Source organism: Sander vitreus, chromosome 23, assembly GCF_031162955.1.
Source record: "Sander vitreus isolate 19-12246 chromosome 23, sanVit1, whole genome shotgun sequence".
NCBI classification, from domain to species: Eukaryota; Metazoa; Chordata; class Actinopteri; order Perciformes; family Percidae; genus Sander; species Sander vitreus.
In genome coordinates, this window is record NC_135877.1 from 13,511,548 (window position 1) to 13,535,899 (window position 24,352).

Sequence of the window (24,352 nt, forward strand, 5' to 3'; positions counted from 1 at the left end):
AAGGAAACCCAATCTCCAGTGGGCGGGAGCAGTGGCATTTAAAACAATGGTTGCTCTATATGTGGACGTGAAGCCGGTCCGTTGGGAAAGAGGTAGGCCTCGTCTTTGTAATGCTGTCTTAATGACTGGCATTCATGGGCAATGCCAAGTGCAGGTGGAAATGTGGATGTTGGTGGAAGGGCAGGGATGGATTCCTCCACCTCTTAATAAACACCAGGTGGTCTAACCCGGTCCATTAGACTGGTTTGGGGAGTTGGGACGACAGGACATTTTGTGTTGTAAGAGGAATGTATGGGCTCCTGTTCCAAACACTATCCCCTGAAATACCGCAGGGTAACGCCCCATAGTTTAATCATCTAAATGGGTATGTGGGTAAGAGAACTGCAATTCATTCCCACCAAACACTTGCAGTAGATAAATTAAATATTACAGTGGAAGTGGCTGACGAAACACTGATGAAGCCAAATTGTGATATAACCTAAACCTCCAACTCTTCTCCACACACACACACACACACACACACACACACACACACACACACACACACACACACACACACACACACACACACACTTAATCCCCTCATCAATTTATGCAAGTTTAATCCCCTATTGATTTAGACAAAAACTTGCTGTGCAATTAACAACCTGGCAAACCCACAGAGTGCCCTAAAACTCATTTAAAGACATAAAATTAAAAGAAAGAGGCTGTAATGAACGAATGAAAGAAATATCTTTGAGGTGGTTGACGTCTGAGATGCAGTAAGACCATAGACACTTTTTATACTGAATTGGAGACATTGTGGGAGGGTGGATTTTGACCTGACATTAGTATTGAAAAGTTAAGCGGCCTAACGTGTTACAAAAAAGACAGACATAAAGAAAAAGAAAAGAAAAAATCCTGTTCGAGAGAGGGAGAGAACAGGAGGAGGGGTAAATAGTGCAGGAGAGAGGGAGAGTGGAAAAAGAAAGCAAAAAAGAAGCTAAACTTAGGAAGGCAACTATTGTTGGCTTTCTGTGAAGCTTTCACAGTTAAGCCGGTTTGAGTAGGGGTTTAATCGCTTCGGGTTCCTTTGTGCTTCTCTATCACTCCTGGCTGTTGCTCCTTTTCTAGCACTGATTTAATAAGACCACATCGTATAAGTACCCCCAGGCAAACTTTTCACATAGAAACCCACAAACGCACACTTTCATCTACAAATGCACATATAAACAATATATACACTCGGTTTGCTTCCTTGCATAACTACAGGTCTATTGTTCACACCAATGGAAGAGTAACACTGTAGAAAGGTGTATATGCTTGCCGTGTATGTGTTTTTTGTGTGAGTATTAGTATAATGATGTTTCTCTTTGTGCTTGTTCCTTGCAGTGTCATTGTACATCGCATATCAAATTTCATGCCAAAAAGACTAGCAGTAATGTTAATGTTTACTGGCACAATCTCTGTAAGTGAATCATCACTATGAGTGAATCATGACCAGTGAATAATAAATGGATACATTAAGATTTATACCATTCTAACATTGTCTCCCTTTGTCTCTTAAACACACACAGACACAGTAAATAAGCATCTATATGCTCTTCTCTTTAATATCTTTATTTACAGCTACATTGTGAGCTACCCAACATACTGTTAAGAAGTTCCAAGGCCACACTATATAGTGCCCTAAAAAACCCACAATAGAACATAAAAAGAAGTGTCCATGGCTACTTTTTACTAACAATCACACAATGCAATGCATTTTCTAGATGTGAAAATACTGTTGAGCGACATTACACTTGTCAGTGATGACGCAAAGTGATGTGTGCGAAATCTCAATTTATATAGAGAAGAAGTGAACAAGGGAGTTATTTCAGAAGCAGCCCAAATCTAAATGGCCCAGGTTGATGACGTCATCTCTGTGAGACACTAGCTTCTGTAAATAACAGCAGGGGGGATGAGGAATGAAAGACGGATGATGCAAGGAAACAGCATGTACTGTAAAGACTTGTACAGCAAATAACATTTTTAGGTTAGGTGTGTGATTCACAATGTACAATTGGTGAAAATGTGCAGCCTGCAAGTTTTATCATCTGCAATACAAGCCAACAAGACATAATGAGGCAGTGTGAGTTGATGAGTGCAACAACTAGCCCTGGCATATCTGGACTGGGGCCTGTTAATACATTATCATTAGAGAGGGTATATCACTTTGCTCTAAAAAGTGGACAGGGGCTAATTGCTTGTTATACAAATATACAGTAGACATGGACATTTTCCATAAAAAAAACTACCAAATACCCTCACTCAACTCCAACAAAGAGCATCACTCTAAAGAAAAGTGATCAGTGATCACAAACCCTTTCAGATTAATTTCCTACTTCGCTTGAGTGTGTGTCTATGAGACCCTTCTGTCATACCATCTCAGGCTAAAACTAATTCATTTACACGTGAAAATAGGGATCTCATATTGTTCTTAATTTAAGTTTTAATCTTTAAGTTTATTTAATTAATTTGTACCAATAGTAAACTGGATGTATTCACATTCTGTAATTGCTCTAACAATATATATGTTATGGGTAGGTCCATTATTCCCTGTGTGTATGCAGCCAATATCAAAAAGCATTATCTTCTAAATAATGACTTTATGTAGATTTCCTTTACAATCTACCCACTTTCAGTGTATCAATTCTAAATATCAACAATGATATTGATATGTATCATGATTCTCATATGAATGCACATTAATCTTTCGATTATTTTCTTGATTAGCTGTTTGATCTATAAAATGTCAGAAAAGGTGAAAAATGTCGATCAGTGCCCAAGCTACCAACGGCCACAATGATGACCTCAAATGTCTTGTTTTGTCCACAACTCAAAGATATTTGGTTTACTGTCATAGAGGAATAACAAAACCAGAAGATATTTACATTTAAGAAGCTGGAATCAGAGATAATTCACTTTTCTTTCCTTAAAAAATTAGACTACTACTAATTATAACTAATTAATTTAATAGTTGACAACTAATCTTCAATTCATCTTTGCAGCTCTAAACCTAACATGATGTTTGCAATGTCAGCTTTTGCTGTACACATTTTACTTTCCATTTCAGACTTTACTAAATCGAAAATATCATAAATAGAGCTGGTAGTGCAAGCCAGTGAATTGTATTGCAACTACCTGGGTGAACTCTGTTTATCTATGGAGATGTCATATAGACCTGCAGGGACTGTAAGTTTCATCTTTTTCTTAGAGACAGAAGGTCACAGACTTGCTGGGTACAGTAGGAACAGCCAACAGGTTGAATTATTAACTTTCACATCCGAGACATGGACCATGCAAGGACTGCAACTCAGCTGAATGAGGGAGGCGTTTTCTTCTGTCTGCATCTCTCTGCCTACCTCGGGTTAGACAATGGCATTGGGGGTATACTGCTGTATACACCAGAAGAAAACTCTACCGAGATGCCAGTGGGTGACACCAGCTAACAGATAAGTGTTTTACTTTAAGAAGTGGTCTTGCATCCTGACTGAATCTCTCACCATATGTAGGGCATTTACACATATTGATTTGGATTAACCCAAATGTCCACACCACTATGAAGGGGAATTTATGTAGCCGCTTTGGCTGATTTGGGGCTTCAATGAAAGGACATCGAAGATAATGCCATACATGGTTTAGCTGATGTAAGAGCTAAGTATTATCAGAGCAAAGCACTGGATACTTGTTTTCAATTACTATCCACACAGACCTTGAAAGAAAAAAAGATTACATCGTTTGTAGCAATATGAAACAATCCCGCCCTTTGTAAACATAAAAAATAGACCATTTAGAGAACCCCAGAAATCAAAGCGATTTTGATTTTGAATAACTGTCATAAAATGCCTGACTGAGGCTATCTTTTTTGTGGAGAATTGGATGTCCAACGTCTGTTCATTTGATTAGTAAATACCGCTGTTGTGCAGAACTGTTTGACTGACTGGCAATGACACATTATGAGAGAGCAAGCTGAAAGGATTAGATTGGCCCTGAATGGAAAGTAATCTGCACTCTTGTTTCTCCCAGCCTTTGATAAGGTGACACAATTAGAGTGAGACAGAGGTGAGGGCAGAGAAGGATTCCCAGCCCTGGCAATTGTTGCTGATGAATGCTGTCAAGGCCATTTACAACTAGATGGTCTTGTAGATAATATATTTAATCGTGCAACATTTGTCATTTATCCCCGTTGATGATTTAATTGATTACAATACAAGATGATCACATTATTCTGTCCAGTATGTGCACACAGATGAAAGATATCCATAATCACCATTAAGTGATGAATATAAACAGGTCTAATTCACTGAAAGCCCTGTAACATGCATATGTTTTTAAGTAGCCTTTAACTTGAAAAGGGAAAGTCACTGACAACAACTCATTCTTTGATTCATAGTTTGGGTTTTAAATGTGCATATGATGTACTGCAAATGACTGTAGACTAGATAAAAAGAACACAGAGAACAAAGAGAGCAAGAACTCAAAGAGCAGAACTTTGTTCAAGTCACTGCAAAAAACACAAACGGCAAAATTTGAATGGAGAAACTTAAAGTTATGAAGTTCACCATTCAACAAAATAAACACAATGGCAAAAGTCAGTATCAAGCATAATTCTTATATTTCGAAAGCATGAGGACAACCAGGCTTGATCCCTTGTGGCTGGTTGCAGGGCTCAGGGGAGCGTAGAAAAAGAGAATACTATACTAAAGAGGGGGTGCAGATGTATCTGGCCATGTGAGACTTCAGGTGTAATGCATATCTAATGTGAGGCATGGAGAAGGTCAAGCAGGCTGGGAAATGAAAGCTATTAAATTCTCACAAAGGCGAGGTCCAGCCATCCTTAGCTCTATCAAATGCTCATGTCACTGGAGAAAACACATGCGCGGACTCACACACACACACACACACACACACACACACACACACACACACACACACACACACACAACAATCAGACAAATAAGTGGTCAACAAGTATATATGCGTATATACAGTATACACTAAAATCTCATAATACATGCATGCAAGTATTTGTTGTATATTACACACCTGGGTTTCTGCTTTACAGTGCTGTTTGTGGTACACCAATGCACAACAAATATGCACTCTGTAGCACTCTGTAGTCCAACTGAAACCCAATTACCATACTACCCATGCATCATCAGACACTATGGTATCCTATACATACTAATAGCCAGAGGTTGTTTGTTAGTCTAGAGCAGGAGCGGTGTCACAGAGATTCAGTCAAATCACACACATCTACTGTACATTCAGCTTGACTACATCTCTCACTCCTACAGTGCATGTGACCACAGCCACACATGAACACAGCTGAACAAACACAACAGTCGGTGTGCCTCCTTGTGCTATCATTAAGAGTGGCGGTCCACAGAGCAGAAATCCGCATGGAGGGGCCGGTGGGAGAGTCATTATCTGGCCCACTGGCCATGACCCTGCTACTCCCGTTTGTGGACGTTTGTGTCAGAGACACAGACACACAAACCCAAACACACACACACACACACACACACACACACACACACACACACACACACACACACACACACACACACAACCTGTGTGTCTCTCATGAGCCCATACCTAAAGACAGAAATTGCAGAGTGGCTGCCTCCAAGTAGAAATCGTACTACCAATGCAAGAACACCGGCTGAGCAGAAAATTACACAGTAACACCACTGCTGAGAGTTTGCAGGTACAAAGCCATATGGGATAAAACAATCTCTTAAAAATATATATATATAAAAAGTGAGGCAGAGTGAGAGCCTGATTTCGTCAATGAATGTTACATAAACGTTTGAATAAAATGAGGGCTTTAACAACCTCCATAAATCCTTTACTTCTGTCTCACGCACACAAACATAGAATAGATGGTGATTGGCATCAATCTGGCCCTGCGTGCAAATGAAAATGAGTGCCTCACACTCCACCACACAATTTTAGCAGCTGTCAAAAGCCATGCCACCAACTTCCTTCATCTCTCTCTCTCTCACATGCACACAAACAAACAAACCCCCGGCAGAGCTATCTAAAGGTGGGGTGGTGTCGCAGGCTTATTAGGCTGCTTATCTAGCATACTATATGTGATGAGACTGCTGACCCTGAAGATGCCATTAGGCCAGGTTCTCTATATTAAACAGCTTTATCTGTCTGGCTCAGAGTTATGTTGGTGTGTGTGTGTTTGTGTGTGTGAGTGTGTGTGTGTGTGTGTGTGTGTGTGTGTGTGTGTGTGTGTGTGTGTTTTATTGACACAAAAGAGGGCAGAAAGGGCACTGTCATTACAAAATTATATGTTTTAATTATCCTGCTAAGTACACTATTGCTAGTTATTTGTACCTCTTAATTACATTACTTTGAAATAAGTGGGAGTTATAATATTGCTCATTCTTTATTATTTAAATATTACAACATTTAACTAATGTGATAGCTCATTTGTACAAAGGATGTAACAGCTAATATTGGAATGTTTCCAAACAGCTCATATATCACTGTCACATTTATTATTACATCATAACACAATCTGACCCCTCACATTCACAAAATAAAAGTCCGGAAAATCACAAGGGAAATGCATTGAATCTTCAGTAGTTCCAGAGATATTTGTGAAATCCCATGCTTGATGATGTTTTCATAACTGCCCCTGAGGGAGCTAGTGCAGGGCACTGGAGGGCTGCTTTTCAATGGGGATCTCAAGAGTGCACTTGGCTTTTATCTTCCATATATTGTGTTTTGATCTTGGATGTGTGCAGCTGTAGACGGCAGCATATGATACTATTGATCCAGGCAGTCAATATCCAGCCTGTGATGTTTCAGGTGTGTTTATTCACAGCCACGAGGCAGTTTGTAACTCTGAATATGAAAACACATTGAAACTAATGTTATCATTGTATATAGTAAAGAATAGGGCACTTAGGTCTCTGAAGTACACAGTGGCCTGATACTGATGCATCTTATATTTTTTGTCTTACCTAATTCATTGCATGCTTCTAATGTGTAACTATATAAAATGACAAAAAACATTTCTGACTAACATTTACATTAGCACCAGACGGTGCCTACTCTAATTGAGAGAACATTTAACATAGACTCATATATTTTAGAATGGAACAATGAACACAAGAAAAGTGTTCCGTTAAGTCTTAAATCCTGATAGAGGAGAACACCGGTTTTGGGATAACCCCACCCTGTGCATGTAGCTGTCTGTATGATTCAAACAATATCTCAATTATGAATACAGCTCAAAGTGTCCAGCTTGTGAGTACATTCATAATATTTATAATAACGGATACATAATGACATTATATCTTGGGTGCGTGAGTAATCTCTGTGACAATGCAATCTGATTATTAATACTGAATAATCAGTAGGGATTACTGTAGGATTATAGAACATGGTTAATATATTCTTACCACGCTGCCGTTGTCATAGCACTAGCTATGTGATCGGACATGCGAGGTGACCTGCATGAGTACCTTCTCCCAGAGGTGCTCTCCGTCATAGTCAAGATGAACCGTATATGTGTGTGTATATGTGTTTACCCTCTAACCCTCAACTAGAGTACCTGCTCCAAGAGTTTTATTTATGCACTTCATCGGACGATTTCTCATCCCCACTCTCTTTTTCTGGGAATTTATGTAACTTGTCCCACTCACCCCTCTCATTACGTGGATATCTTCAACTTCCTTTGACTGTCAACACATCTCTCATTCATCCTCTCTGTCTCATGTCAGTCCCTGTGTTGGTTCATGCTCTGCCAAACAAAAGCAAGACACCTTCCCCACCCACTGTGAGTGTGTGCATGTCCATTTCCCAGTGTCTATGATTTTCCTGTGTGTGGTAGAGTGACAATAGGTGACATTGAGCAATGGTCCGGACTTAAAAGTGGTTGTGCAGCTGTTGTGTATGTGCTTGGGCATTTGTGTGTTGAGGCTAGGGACTTTGGTTTGTGTGTGTGTTTCTTTACACTATGATGGTGACAGTTGAGAGGGAACTAGAAGGTGCAGCACTCCGTTCCATCCTGATGCCCCTGTCACTTCTTGGCCTTGTTCCTTTCCCTCAACTTCCCTTAGCATCCAGCAAGAGGTGGAGGGTGGAGGTAAGGGGGGTGAAACCAGTCACCAATACTCAGGGGATGGCTATCCTCCCCTGGGCACAGACATCAGAGCAAGTGCCATGGATGTAAGGATATCAAGATCAAAGGAACAACTTTGAATAAATGTATCTTTGAGAGTTGAATATTGAGTAATTGTTTTAGCACTGTTTAAAACCAAATCCAGCTTCTCAAATTGGGAATATTATGCTGAGCAGTGCATAGTTGCAATTCATTTTAAGTAGTCTTAAGTTGTGATATAGGGGCTCTAAAATCTTATTATATTTCCATTTTTTCTAGCTTGGCCTCCGATATGAGCTCACAGCCAATGTTTTTTTTGTTGCAGAGAATGTGATCTGTACTGTATATCACAGTTCACCTATAGAAGTTTACTACTGATTGTATAGACTGACCTTCTCTAATGAACTAAGAGAAGGCATTTGCTTGTGGCCAGTGGCACAGATTTACAGTCCCTATTTTACTTCAGGAAGGAGGGATCAATGTTTACGAGTGTATGGAGGAAGAGAGGAAAAGAGGAAGGAGTAGGAGAGTGATGCTGTTTATGGACTATCACGTCTCTGATAATACAACATACTGGGATCTGACACATACAGATCACATTCGTGCAAATGCATGCACAAGCAAAAATGTATACTAGGGGTACAATGCGCCAAAACGTACATTGAAACTGATGAAATATAAACAAATAAACACATTCTGTGATTGGATTCTTGGAAGCACAGATACGCATAAATATGTGCAGACACACACATACACACACAAATGTAGTGTATGATAAGCCTGCTGGAGATGGAGTGTGATTTGAATGATAGTGAAGAGAGGAAGAAAAAAATGATTTTTAGCACTCTGGGATTATTAGCCATATCACAGCCAAAAGTAAATATTAAGATATGTCAAACCAATTATTAATGTGAAGATATTGCAACATTAGCACCACTTCTTCCAAATTGACACTGATATCACAGAGTGATGTGAGATATTCTCAACATCCATGCCAAATATGATGACATTCCTTTTGACAATGTTACTTCTTCAAATATGGTTTCCAATCTGTCTGGCTGTCACACATGACAGGCACGTTGACAGCTTAGTTAACCACTTACAAACTGACATCTTAGAGACCAGCATTAGGGGAGGTAACATATCCATAACGTAGCTCTAACATTTCTGGAATATTGGCAGAAGTGCCCCTTCCTTACTTGGAAAGGTTGAAGTGTGGATGGAAAACGCACAGAAAAAAGGGAATATTAGACTAGTGTCATACTGTAAACAAACAAAAACAGTAAGACACAAAACCCAAGGGTATCGCTGAATAGAACAACAAGTATAAGCAAAATAGTCAAGTTTTGTCATAGAAAAGTGACTTATAATGTTCTGTGACTGATTTACAAATACTATCATTTCTAGGTCTTGTTACATGTCATCCCACAACTAGGATGTTATTACGGAATATGCAGAATACAATTGTTTTTATCCATACATTTTGTTTAAATAATATGCGTAAATAATGCATATGCATAACATAAACATGCATGTATTATGTTTACTTCTATACATAGGCCTACACTATGCATCTTACAAACTCCCCGACAGGTAATCTTCTGTATGAGTCCTCTAGGAGACTCTCCTGTGGTTGGCAGAGACATCCAATGTCAGCGGGAGAGGGGGAGTTCGGATATGAGTGAAAACTTTTCTTTCATCTTCTGAGCTAGACAGGCATTAGCATATGTTGTGCATCTCTGCAGAAGAGAGCGTGAGTTTGACAGGACAAGACAGTTTGGTTGACAGGTGAGGCTTCAGGTTTACTCGAATAGTGGCTGGCTAACTGCAGGGGGGGGAAATCAGATGCAAAGTTTCCTAGTGGGCTCACAAAATATTTAGGGGGCATATAGGATATACAGTTGATAGGATGAATAAGAGCATATGTCTATAAATGAAGACATTTGCCTTTCTAAATGAATGGTCAGTGTTTGTCAAGGTCAATGAGACACAAGCATGCTCGCACACAGACACACACATATGCACACAGGTGCACTATCCACTCCTGTTGATTTTCTCCCCTGCACTATTGATTGCCTTTCTCCTCTTCCCCTGGTGTTCTCTCTAACAGCTCCTCTGACCGATCTATAAAGTAAATAAAGGCAATGCTGATGGGGAAAGAGAGAGAGTGCTTGCAATTCTGTTTGCTCTCAGACCAGTGAGGTGATTTCAAGGTTGATTGGGAACAACAAACTATCTGGAAGAACACTTTGAAGATGAACTGCATGCTATCCTTTCACTCAACACCCTTCCTTCCAGCACAAAGTAAGTGTGGGAGAGTGTGTGTGAATTCTAAGCGTTCCTTGTGTTTTGGCCTTTTTGCTATATGCTATTAAAGATGCATTGTTTAAATGTCCCATGGCATGAAAATTTCACTTTATGAGGTTTTTTAACATTAATGTGAGTTCCCCTAGCTTGCCTATGGTCCCCCAGTGGCTAGAAATGGAGATAAATGTAAACCAAACTCTGGGTATCCTGCTCTGCCTTTGAGAAAATGAAAGCTCAGATGGGCCGATCTGGAATCTCCTCCTTATGAGGTCATAAGGAGGAAGGTTACCTCGCCTTTCTCTGCTTTGCCCACCCAGAGAATTTGGCCCGCCCATGAGAGAGAGAGAGACATCATGTCTTGAAAACAAGCAAAGCATGGCAGTTGGTCAAGGCCACACCCCCACCCTCCACCTTGCCCCCCCTCTCTCCTCCTCAATAGCATTTAAAGCTACAGACACAGAAATGGCACATCCTAAGTAAAGCTCATTGTGGGACTGGCTCTAGTGGCTGTAATTCTGCACCAAGGCTGAATTTTGGGAAAGAGACTTCTCTCTCTCGCCTATATAAAGCATCCAAAAAGCAGCATGTCATAGGACCTTTAAGCCTTTGGTCTGCAGTCAGCGTACTAGGCAGGGTGCCTGCTTCCAGCATCAAAATGTTGTCATTCACTTATGGACGCTCACTCATTCACTAATTTTCCCTTTGGCTACATTCGGTGATGTCAGTTTAATCAATTCAAATCATGAATGAGCAAGACTTTTGGCCAATCACAGGAACCAGAGGCAAGCATGAGAGGATTTTGCGCTGGTGGTTTATTAAGCATTACTGTAGTAAAATTACAAATGTGGATAGTGGGATCTTGGAAGCTTTACAGGTCCTTGTTGTTTTGCTGTTATTCAATAAACCTTTTAGAGGCTTTATGTCCATAAAGTATGAGTACAACGACAAGTAGTGAGTTATTAACACAGCAGTTTTTTTGTGTGAAATACTTCTTTCAGGAGTTTGTGTTTCAGCAGTAATGTCCACCTATCCACCGCTGTATGATGAAACAGTTGAAGACTCACTTATTTAAACTGGCCTTTGTGTCATGTTTGTTATTTTACTGTATTTATTGCTTTTTTGTTTTACTATTTTTTGGTCTTATTTTTAGCAATTTTACTCTTGTGAAGCACTTTGTGACATTGTACTGTAAAAGGTGCAATATTAAATAAACATTTTATTAGTAGTAGTATTATTGTTATCTATAAATCTATCTGGAATTATTCTTTTAAGGTGTCAATCTGTCTATTTAATTTGAGTCACTTCTTGGAGCAATACAAATTAAAACGTTATTCTGCCAAGATACTCAAATGGAGGTGAGAAGAGACTGAGGGACAAAGGATAAATATTTATGACCTCTAAATATCAAATAGTTCACAACTTTTTCCTACTTACACAACTACACAACTTTCTTTATCCTCAGCACATTTTAAATTGTAAACTGCAACACTTTTACCAGTATCATGGCCACTGTTATGATGTTTAACAAGACGGTTAATTCTGGAAACTGCAAATATGATAAAAGTAAAAATCGATGACAAAAGGGAATCTAAAAATATTTTCTGGAAAGTGTACTGAATGGGTTTCCTCTGTATTTTCACTAAAATTGGCATGTGTCTGTATGGACATTTTTCTCTTTGGATGTTTGTAGGACCTGCTGGGACGCACTCTATCAGGCTGTGAGTCAGGCCTGTTAATGGTCTTGCACCACTACTGACTTCCCATGACTGTCAATAAATAAAGGAGGCATGAAGACGGAATGGAGATATATATATATATATATATATATATATATATATATATATATATATATATATATATATACATATATATACACAGTGTATCGGAGCCATTTCATTGGGGACTAGTCTCGCATTGCCAGACCTTTCTCCACAGCGGCTAGTCCACACAGCATTCCGGAATGGGAGAAAAACATGCTCTGGTTTATTGGCGCCCCGGTGCCACTGCAAAGTAGCCTTGGGAAGGAACTTGTTTTGGTGAAACGTGTACGTTGAAAAGTTGTTTTAGTCATACAACAGAAAACTCAGATTGGACAGATAGTCTAGCTAGCTGTCTTGATTTACCGTGCAGAGATCTGAGGAGCAGTTAACCACAGTCCTCATAAATCCACCGGAGTTTAAAATCCAACACAAAGAAAGTGGAAGGTAACAGACATTCGGCCGAAAAGAAGGACATACGGCTAAATTTCCGGCGGCAACGGAACAATCCTGGAAGTGGAAGGTCGTGGATACAGACTACTCGGGGACCAACAAGGCATACATTTTGAAGCCCTTTTATTTTAGTGTGTATGTTTATAGGTCTTAAGACAGCTTATTATTTTATAATGATCTTCAAGAGACCCAACAAAACTGACAGGTAGGGAAAATTTGACATGTTTATGCAGAATACTGTATAAGTGACTGTGTGTGCAGTATGTACCGGGTTGTATATGCATGTGTATGACTTGCACAACCGGTACACATCCAGTATAGCATTCATTAAGTAGCCTGCTATCCACTGTCTTTTAGCCTTAGCTAAGATTTTCTGTTCCACTGAATTTTGTCTGTAACTCAATATTTAATAACATTTGTGAAAGAGAAGAAGAACATAGGGAGTAAGCTTACATAAAAATTGAATATTTTGCTCCAAAAGTGTTTTCCGCATTAGAAACATTAAGCTAAAAGGGTTAAAGGTTACTCGGTATTGCTAAATCACCACTGCTTTATTGTAATCTGTAGAACATCTTTTTTGCAATTGTGAAAAAAGAGTGTGTATGGTAAGTGAGTGATTAGTGAGTCTATTGTGAATTTGAAGCATAAAGTCCTGCCTGCCCAGTGGTCGAGGTGGCGCTCAGGGGGGCTTCAGTTACACCAAGACCCTGTTAAGAATTCACAAGCTGGGGGTTGGAGAGTGATGAGAAGGAGAAGGGACTTTGGGAAAAGTAAACCTGTGGTCGATCAATCACACTGGGTTGTGCACTTTATGTGTGTTTGTGTTTCTGTGTGCTAGAAGGGTGAAAGAGAGGCAAAACTGTGTGTTTAATTGACAGGAGGTATGGGTGTGGTGTGCACACACTCACAACTTCACACACAAAACACACCTGTAGTCTCCCTTTCTGTCCTTGTGATGGTCAAAAACCTAGACACCGATCGACTAAAGTGGCATTTTGGTTATTTCCTCTCTCTCTGGGCATGATTCTCATTTTGGCGACTTGACATTCTCTGGCAAGAAAGGTGTGTGTGTGTGTGTGTGTGTGTGTGTGTGTGTGTGTGTGTGTGTGTGTGTGTGTGTGTGTGTGTGTGTGTGTGTGTGTGTATGTGGGTGAAGAGAGGGGTGAGCTGAGGTGGCCCGATTCTATCAGGCTAAGTGTGACAGGCCAATCTGTGGCCAGCCATTTGCTCTGACTGGGAGGATGTCCAGGGTGTTAATGGGTTTGTACACACACACACACACACACACACGGTTTAAATTGCAAGCACATTTCAAGTGGCAAAGATTTGCATGGTGGCTGCTCACTGGTTAAGTTTAAGGATTTGCTAGAATACACCCAATGGTTCATTAATGTTTGGTTAAATATGGAGAGAAGGAGATCAATAGCAGAAATTGTGATAAACATGAAAATCTGGACTGATACATTACGCATTCATGCATGTGTTTGTGGCTTTGCCTCTAACCTCTGGTTGGTGACCCATAACCCATTAGAGTGTGTCCTCGGTCTGCTAATGCACTTTCTACCCTGGAGACCTCAAACTCATTCATCCTCCATTTCTCCTTCCGTCACTCTGCTGCACATAAACTTACTCACTAAGACCCTTTTCAGATCTCTGTCAATTTATCACATATCACCCCTCTTTCACAGCTCTTCTCTCTTAGAAGTTTCCAGTATTCAGGATAACCATCCTGTTATCTTTCTCAGATTTCACTAGTCTATTCTCTCCCTCTCTTCATTTGTTATCTCATCATTGATTTCTTACTTTCTCAATCTATCTGCTCTTCTCCCCTGTCCATCTTCCTTCATGTATGGTTTGTATGTATATGTTCCTTTCACACTCACACTGCTTCTCTGCCTTTGCCATGTCTTCTCAGTGCCAGCAGAAATGAAGGTGATAAATGCACTCACTCACACACACACACACACACACACACACACACACACACACACACACACACACACACACACACACACACACACACACACACACACACACACACAAACTCCCTAAAGGCTAGCACCAACACAAGAAACCAATTTTCAATTTACAGTGGAGTGGGAAATCTTCCTGCCCCCAGCAAGCATTATCTCCCACTCCAATCTTGAGGGACAAGGGTTTGACAGCAGCTGGGAGGTGTGTGTGGGAATTTGGGTGTATCTATGTGGGTGCATCTGTGTGCGTGTGAAAGAGAGAATGACAGACATACTATACAGATGAGCTTAAAGGTAAAGCAAAAAAAGGAAAAGAAAATGCAGATCACATTCAACAGTTTCCAATTTAGTTACAGTAACGGAAGCTCTGACTCTCCTTGTCTCAACTCCTAAAGTTTGGAGTGGTGCCCATCAGAGCCCTGGCAGTGACTGCTCTGGTTTCAGGGCTTGTTAAACAATGCCAGTGGGTAGGTTTGGTAATGGATCTAAGGGGGCCGCTGGCACAAGGCCGAGCACCAGGAAAGCAATCTGAGACTTGGCCTGGGTTGGCTAGAGGAGTCCCTGAATACTCAAGGGCTGCAAGGGATGGAGTGCTGGGCATGGGCCCAAGCGTCAGGGAGGTAGGGGAGGCTACCAATCTAAACACTGCACCCCCGAGACTGTTTGAAGCTTGGTATATGAATGGGTGAAAAAAGTGTTTTTATGCCTGAAGAATTAAAGGGAATAAGAAAAACACAGATGTACGTAAGTTTGTATAGGTGTGTGCGCACATCTATAACAGCTCCAGTAGTACTCACATGTTGTGCAGGACACACCAGCCACAGTGGGGATCTCCCGATCCGAGGCATTCACTACAGGTTGAGTACTGACCACAGGCCTCCACTGGCACCCTTGTCAGCTGCAAAGAAACATACAAAAAGGATTACATATGCTGGAGAGCCACTCACAGTTTTTTGTGTTGGTTGAATTAAGTAAAGATAAGAAAAAATATAAAAAGGAAACTTTACCAGAAAACAGACAGAGAATGTGAAATAGAAGCAAAATGTAAAGTTTTAAGAAATCTAAAAGGGCTGCAGTGTTTAGTTATGTTATGGGAGCAATTTGAATGTGATAAGAATATATCTGCATCTTTGCTTCAGGAGTGAAAATAAGTGTAAAGGAAATATGAATTGTTAGATAATGGTCAATATTTGTGCTGTAGCAGAGTACTTCAGACAACCTCTACATAATAGGCATGAACTTGTTGCAATCAGATTCTGTGTGGTCAAAGTATGTGTAGGTGGAGAGGTGAACAGTGAGAGTTGCATCCTTGACTCAAAACAAAACATTTCTGCATTATTGTTTGCATCCTGAATGACTAAAACCACATTTTTACCACAGCTGTTTAAGATAGCTGTAAATGGTCTCTTTTTGACCACATTGCAGCTGTGATGGCAGATTCCTAATTTTCCTCTATTTTGTAAGAATAGTAATACAAAATCTAACTAGTCTATCTATCTAATCTAGAGCCAAATACTCATTGACTGCAAACACTAACAAACAAAAGTAATATGTTACGTGAGAATATAAAGTATTTTGTATAAGCACTAATTGTCATGAAAATGTAACTGCTTGACAGCTTCCATCTTTCCCCATTGGCTCCATATTGGAAACTTGGCCCCTTGGCAGAGAAGTCCATCTATTATGATATATAGCCCTGCCAATTCAAACTGGCATTGACTGGCACTGATTGGCATGGGCCTTGAGTGACCGAGCTCAAGGGGCAAAGCTGAGGTAGATCTCAGCCGCCCCCTGCTCATGTCACCATGGTAACAGCATGGTGCAATAATAGGTGTTGCTGGCACTTTTGATTAATGAGCCGTCATTGGTGGATGACCGCTGTCACTCACGCCGTTTAGTGATGACAGCCGGGAAAGAGAGACAACATCATCTGTATGGGACCGATATCAGGTTATTATGAGGGCAAACTCTGTGTGTGTGTGTGTGTGTGTGTGTGTGTGTGTGTGTGTGTGTGTGTACCTGCACACTAACTGGAATTTTAGTCTTGAAATTCAAGTTTTAGATGAAGGTAAGCGAATAGTCTGCCTTTCTCTGCCACATTCCTAGGTATTTTGAACAAATGTTTCCTTATAATACTTACAAAAGGTGTTTGAATCAGGATTTTAATATCAAACTTAAACAGGAAGACACCAGATAGTTATACTATTTCTGTGTACAAAAATGATCATGGAATTGGACAAAAGTAGCCCTGCAAATATTACTTTTGTAGTAGTAAGAAGTAGAGATATAGTACTATACTTGTGGAAGATTTGAATATAGTGCTCTGCTTAAAGACACTATGGCAGTGATGATGGGCGCTGATGGGTAATCTAGAAAATCACCTCACAGCTTCAGTGCACCACCTCCAGAAGAAGCTGAGGATACAATTATTTTGGATACTGGTCTCTCTTTAAACCTCCGGAAATAAGTGATGCAATTATACACGTCTTTGCAGCACATTTTACTGACTAAATTCCATATTTAAGGGTATGAAAAGGAACATAATTAAAACGTCCTATGTGGGGCATGACTGAATGTAACAAGAGATCAGAAATGCCTATGCGTAGCGGAATCTCTACAGCGCAGCCTGGTACCCACGGCGGTTCTCTCTGTTGGACGCACAGACTATCACACAGCACATCTCTGCCTGACAGCCTCTCTCTCTCAAATAAAAACACATCAAGTCAAAGTCATATTTCAACATGTGTGCACACAGATGCATGTGAAACCTCAAAAATACTATCACTGAAGGCAGACATTGACCCAATGGAAATACTCTAAAAACACACTACTACATCATTCTCTCTCTTGCTCTCTACATTTATGTCTCATCTGTGTATCTCTACAAGTACTATAAATAGAATACTCAGTTAGACATGTGGTGGTATGTTTTGCCCTCCCTACTGTGTAGATGCGTATTTGCATTAGATAGATAAAGGCAATGAGTTTGAGATGGAATCAGAGAGATAGTGCAAGTGTGTGTGCGCATCAAACTCAACACATATCCTTGTTGCATCTCACATAATAGATTCCCTCCCTTCCTGTCACTCTCCACCATGCCTGCTCCTCTCCTCCACCACTGCTAGCTAAATAACTTGGTAGTCACTGAAGAAAGAGGCCATTGTGTTAGCCTATGGAGGGCTTGCAGCTGCCAAAGCCTTATCATGAGAGTGTATGAAACCACAATATCCCGGTGTACGGGTGTGTGCACGTTTATGTAATCTACGTAGCCATGTCACCGCATCAAGTGGTTAGACACCTCGTGATCTGCCATAAAAGCCAAGCACCCAAATAGAACTGCAGCAAACAATGCCACCATATCTGAACGCTTTATAATTTAACACTTCATCTGTGGCAGATATGCCGATACACACACCACCCACATGTACACACATATACAAAAACACACATGGATTTAGACTTTGTAGAATGGAAGGGACCTCCTGATGCCTATCAAGGCCTCAGATGCCTGCATCTGGGGAAATGGTTTTCTCAACAGACAAAATACACACACATTCACACAAAGACAAACACACACCACATTTAGAGCCCAGCAGAAGCGCTGGATGCCAATGTGAATCCTCTGTTCCAGAGCGTGGATCCTGATATCATTCATTCTCCCTCTGTCTGTCTTTCTCTGACACTCAGACGCTCTGAGGTGTGTAAGATCATACATTCATCATCTCTCCAAAGCCTCCCTTCTCTATCTGACACACACACACACACACACACACACACACACACTTTTGTCCCCTCTTTTATCAAAAAAATTGAGGGATTTGGTGGCTAAGCGACCCATTGCACCCCTTGTCTCTCTCATCACATTCATTTCATGCAATCTTCTTCGTGGTCTTTGCCAGAGAGGCAACTATTACGGCTCAGTGTCTCTTCAGTATGGCTGGGCTATCATATCAGCAGGGATAAATACAAAGGATGGGATGCATGGCATTTATAATTTCCTCCTGTTTCAGGCGAGCAAATGACAGCCATTACCCCCTGCAATCTCCCTCCTTTCACAATAGGGAGAGACGGAAGCTGCTGAATATAATCACACTTTTAAAAAAGGCCAAGATCACAGACGTACTTGATGCCTTAATGTGTGGGGAGAGAGATGAAGATGTATTTGATAATTTACTGTGGTGGCACAATGGCATAACATTATATATATATATATATATACTAAGCGTGTGCGTGTGTCTACTGTATCTGTGAAATATGTGTCAAAGAGAGATAGGAGGAAGAGTCTTCACTTTAAGTGTATTCACAATTTCCATTTCAAGATCTTCATCATTACACTGAGGAGATGATAAAGCTTGACTTTGTTTTTCTTTTCTCTCTCTCGCCTCCTCCTTAGATAATGCCAGGGGCCTTCAAGTCAACCTGCAGTGGGAAAGTGATCATTTCATAAATCTGCAGATACTTTTATTATTAACTAAGTCTTCTGCCTCATCTCTATTCCTCTCTTTATCATACTCTTTTTCTGCCCCCTCCACAATTAAACAGGGATTCCACCTGCAGACAAATTCCACAACTCCAAATGAACAGAGAGGGAAATTAAAGTGATAGCCCAATCCAGCCTTACAGCCTGTAGGGCACACTAAACCTCTCTTATCTTTTATCTTCTTTGCCCAGTCTAGAGTCGTCTTTTTCTCCTTCCCTGGTGTGAGTTTGTTCATTAGTTCGGCACAATGCTGGCGGTGCATCATTACTTTTGGCCCAGAAGCAGAAATTAATAAAAAAAAAAAAAATTGGTTAAATGTATATAATATTATTTGGTCACATTGTAAGTTAGCAATGAAAGATAAATTGCTTCTTACGACAGTTTCTCCAATTAAATATCACTGAGTTATGCAGATAACTGCAAGCAAATCGTGATAAAGTGAAATAATTATACATATACATGGCAATGTATAGGAATAATAATTCCTGACCTCCATATTTCCATCGGCCAGCCACCATGTGTAGATGCTCTGATAATATACAGAATATACAGTCCCTCTTTTCCAGGGCAATATCAGTGTTAATGTCTTTTATTCTCTTCTCTATCTAACTGAATATCTATTAATCTGTCGTTTATTCCTTCATGTATGTACTGGTGTCTCTCTCTAATCCTCTTATGTCCCACCTCTCTCCTCTCCAGCTGGATGGAGGACAGATTGACGTGGGAGTCAAATGAAGCGAGGGACACATCAACGACCCACTACCTCGTCACAGCTGACGCGCCACTCAATCCGTCAACCACCAATCAACAGTATTATACCATAAGCTCAGCTCAACAGAGCGGGCCAGTGGCTGCAAGTGCAATATTGTTTTCATTTGAGCTTCTCTGAGGTCAAATGAGAAAGCCATCCATTGCGCTGTCAGGATTGTCAGCGCATGACAAACGACTCGGATACAATCAAGCATTTTCACTTATCTTTCCATTCCAAAGAGGGTAAGGCCCGCCATACACAAAAAAGGCAGTTAAACAAGCTTTGAGGCAGTTTACTAATAATAGTTTACAGATTAGAATTTCCTGCATGAGGCATTCTCTGCTATATTTTTACCATCTGTCATCTTTGGTACGTCTATGCTTACCAAATAAGCAACAAAAACCTGAAGCATGGTAAGCACAGCAACAATAAATTCATACAGCAGAACTTGCCCTAATCATGCTCATGTTGTCCCATTACATTACATTGTCGGTGCCCAGTGCTAGAACCATGCTGAAGACATGATGGATGTCAAAGTAAAGTGGGGTTAGGTCTGACCCTTCAATGCACAAACAGGATTTGCATTTAGTCTGTAATGCCATTTCTCCCATTGGCAGGTGCTAGACGTGTAGCAACACATGCACACAGGCCAATTTTGCACAGACATAGCCTGGGTAAAAGTCTGTATTATACAGTCACAGTGCACAGTTTAGACTGTTTCCAGCACCCAAGAAAGAAGATGCTGATAATGACTCACATGAATGACACATTTTATAAAGTGTCTGTCATGTATAATGGGGCTTATAGATTCACAACTATCAGCAACAGGGAAAGAGAGAAGAACACACAACTCAGAAATATAGTGAGAAACAGCAGGAGAGGAGAGAGAAGACAAAGGTAAAACTTCAAAAGGGACTTTGATTGAGCCACGAGTTCTCTCCAACCTTGTCTGTCCCACTTTGTGACATTTTTCAGAAGTGTGTCAGGCAGCAATGACTGAAAGCCTTGTTAGACTACAGCAGCCTGCAGCTAAACTGGGACACAACATTATAAGCACATTTAAACACCTTCATAACTCACAGCCACACACTAGAGGTGTGAGGAAGCCACAATGTAAGGCATGTGGTAAAAAGTTTCCCGATGATAGAAATGAAAGGATTCTGGTATTAAACATCATTCATGAGATGCGAAGACGCGATACTTTCACAAATTAGCTTGTCGGATTTCCCTCGGGGGGTTCAAAACAGAAAAAAGCATTTGACTTTGAACAATCTCACCCCACTATAGCAAACATTTTCAATAATTCACACTTACAGATCTCCATTTGCAATGCTGAATATAAATAATTTAGCACCATGAAGTTGCAGCACTTTTCAGCAACAGTTTATATGCTGAATGTAAAAACCTTGGTATTAATGAAAATATATTACTTAAGCATAAAAACTATGTAGGAACATGCTTGATAAAATCTAACCGCTGACTGACTGAACAGTTGCTTGCAGGATTGGAGGATAGATTGAATGACTAAGACGCAACAAAAACAGCTGAAACTGCTCCCAAATGCCCTGAAACCCATGTCAAGTCACAACACCGCCAGCCGCTGAGTAATGTACTCTGCTATCAAAATCGTATTCATTCAAACTACTTTCTCATGATCAGGTCCAAACAGAAGTTGCTTATGTTCCATTTGACTGTTGTGTAAAAGGTGTAAATGCAAACATGCACTATACAGTTAGTAAGGCTAACCTATGGCCTATGGCATTTCAGAGTAAAATCTATTTCTGGTAAACCTAAAGGATTCATGTAACTAGATACTTATACAATGTATCTTGTTAAATTTTGGATATTTTTGTCTACTTTTTCCCAAAAGGCTATTGGATGAAATAACTACATTATTCTGGCATCTTAAATTTGGTTACGCAATAGTACAGCTGCTCACATTCTCCACCTCACACAATAACCTTTGTGCTAACTTCCCAATTCCACTTTTGACTTCAATAACTGTTCATCACTTCAGGGGAGGTTTTTCTACTTTACAATAGGTTTATAGCTCCAATAAAAAAATTAACGCTTTGGAGGTATGTGATTTGTACTTTTAATTTATATAGTGAACTAACAGTGAAATGATCTCCCAACCTCCACCAACACCACCTTATTCATTCTACCTAGATGTCCTCATTGTGGTTGACAGATGAAGCAGCTCACATTAACAGTGGGATTGACCTGTCCCTGTCACTCAAACATTTACCCTAACAGAACCAGAACATCTATTTAACCCACTAATAAGATGACTTGTGTGCATATGTAAGGGTGATACACAGAGAGAGAGAGAGAGAGAGAGAGAGAGAGAGAGAGAGAGAGAGAGGGGAGGAAGATCCAATTAGAGCACAGCCAATCACTGGATTAATGAGAGAGTTGGGATGACAGATTACTCTGCTAGTAAGAAATGGCAAAAAATTGAGGATTGGGGGATGGTGTGGGGTAAAAATGACAAAGGGTAGTGAGAGAGGGTTAGCAATGGAATAAAGATGGAGAGAGAGGAGATGAAGAAAGAGGAACAAGGATCACAAAAGGCTGAATCCTCATTCGCTTTATAAATCCCCTTAGAAATGAATAGGGGTTGGAGGAGCAAAAATCTATAATCCTGAAAGAAAAACACATCTAACAAAGGGGACACAGTCACAGGATGGAGGAAAGAAAAAAAGAGATGAAAGAGAAATTAAATGAAGGATGAGAAAAATACAACGACTTGGATGTGGAGACCATTTTATGCAGTACAGGATCCTGCATGGGTATGTGCGTTTATGTAGCTTTCTTCTCTAATGAGTGTATAATGTGACACAGACAAGTAGGGTACAGTGTGACTCTCAGCATGATGCCCCTGCCTGAGGCTGGGTTTATACTTCTCTGTCAAGGTGTTCCAGTGGTCCTGCCACATTTTGATTTATTTATACTGTAGTTCATTATCGTAGCAGATATATACTATACTGTACGTATACTAAATTGATGTGCCTTTCAGTCCTTATTAGGGCTGCAGAATATATCTTTTTTATGGTTGCTTTTGCGCCCACTTCAGGCGTATTTGTTTCGCAACATGCGCGTAAAAGCATGGCGAGGTATGTACAAACATGCCGCACTGAGGTAAAAGCGCAGACTGCATGTCGCGGGAACTGAAAATGGCAAATTGCGCTTTTCCGTGTCATGCATATGCATTCACGGGAGGGTCAAGGGGAAAGTGGGAGTTTTCCATAAAGAGATGGGAGGGGAAGCGTAAAGTGCGCCAAATTATGTATTCCGCTGTATGTACAAAAACCTCCTGTGACAGCGTGCCTCTATTTTGCGGTGAAAATTCTGCGCCTCTTAAAAGCAGGTGTAAACTAGCCGCAAGCGGGTTTCCTCGCATATGCCTCCTGGTGAAATGGCAGCAGTAATCTGAGCAAGACGAAGACATAGCTCAAGGAGACGAGCTGAAAGGATTTTTGCCACAAGGATCACACTTTTTCAGTTGAGTGAACACAAAATCATTAAGCGTTACAGATTAAGCAGCCATGCAATATTACAGTTAGGCTACTGGAAGAAACATTGAATCTCCGACTCAGCGTTCACATTCCATTCCAGCAGTTGTTAAACTCCTCGCTACATTACAAATATTGGCATGAGAATCATTTCAAACAGTCATAGCATCAGCAGTGGGAATATCGCAGTCTGCACTCAGCCGTATCATAGCACCAGTACTTAACGCTTTGCTACAGTGCAATTTACGGTATAGTGGGAGGAGAAAGGCGCTGATTACCCGATGAACTGCAGGTTTGTTTAAATACAATGTAAGCTGAAGTATCACAGCGTGCACTTTCTGCGGGTTGGCCATGGTGCTGATAACGCTATGTTTGCAAATGTACGTTTGTGAGGGCCTCAGAGATTTTTTGAGTTAGTTGAAAGAGAGCATCAGTAGAACACTGCACTTTTAAATATTCATTCTTTTTTTAGTAGTGCATTTTATGTTTAATTCAATTTGTTTAAGAAAATGTTGAAAATGATTTTCTTTGGGTTTTTTAAATTCAACAAGCATTTGCTGTATTTTAGCAGAATACTGACAGCAGCAGATAGGCAGAACTGAGTACACTATAATATCTGTTTATTTATCGCAAGATATTCAACAACGTTATTGCATATCACATTATGTTCCTCATATCATGAAGCTCTAGTCCTTATAGACCAAAAGTAAACGTGTTTGCATTTAATTATTTTGTGATGGAAAGTGATAATACTAAATTTTGCACTGAAAACTGATTTAGCTTCAACTTAGCCAGGGAATCATTACATAGTCAAAGTAATCTTTTTTTAATTTTTTTTTTTTTTTTTAAACTCACTATGTGATAGTGAGTGAGGACATGGTTTGCAGTGAGGACAAGGTTTGCATTTGTTTCCCGTCAATAAAATGGAGATTACAGAGCATTTTCTCAACGTTGTCCAAGTTGTTACTTT

The 24,352-nt window shown here is 40.3% G+C and overlaps 1 protein-coding gene across 1 annotated transcript in view; it reads right to left on the minus strand.

Moving 5' to 3' along the window:
- The window catches only part of plxna4 (plexin A4), a 236,484-nt gene that overhangs the window by 72,455 nt on the left and 139,677 nt on the right, over positions 1-24,352 (minus strand). Inside the window, exon 5 of the mRNA XM_078242869.1 lies at positions 15,434-15,534. Coding sequence (XP_078098995.1) covers positions 15,434-15,534 — 101 coding nt within the window. The remainder of the gene's footprint in view (positions 1-15,433; positions 15,535-24,352) is intronic.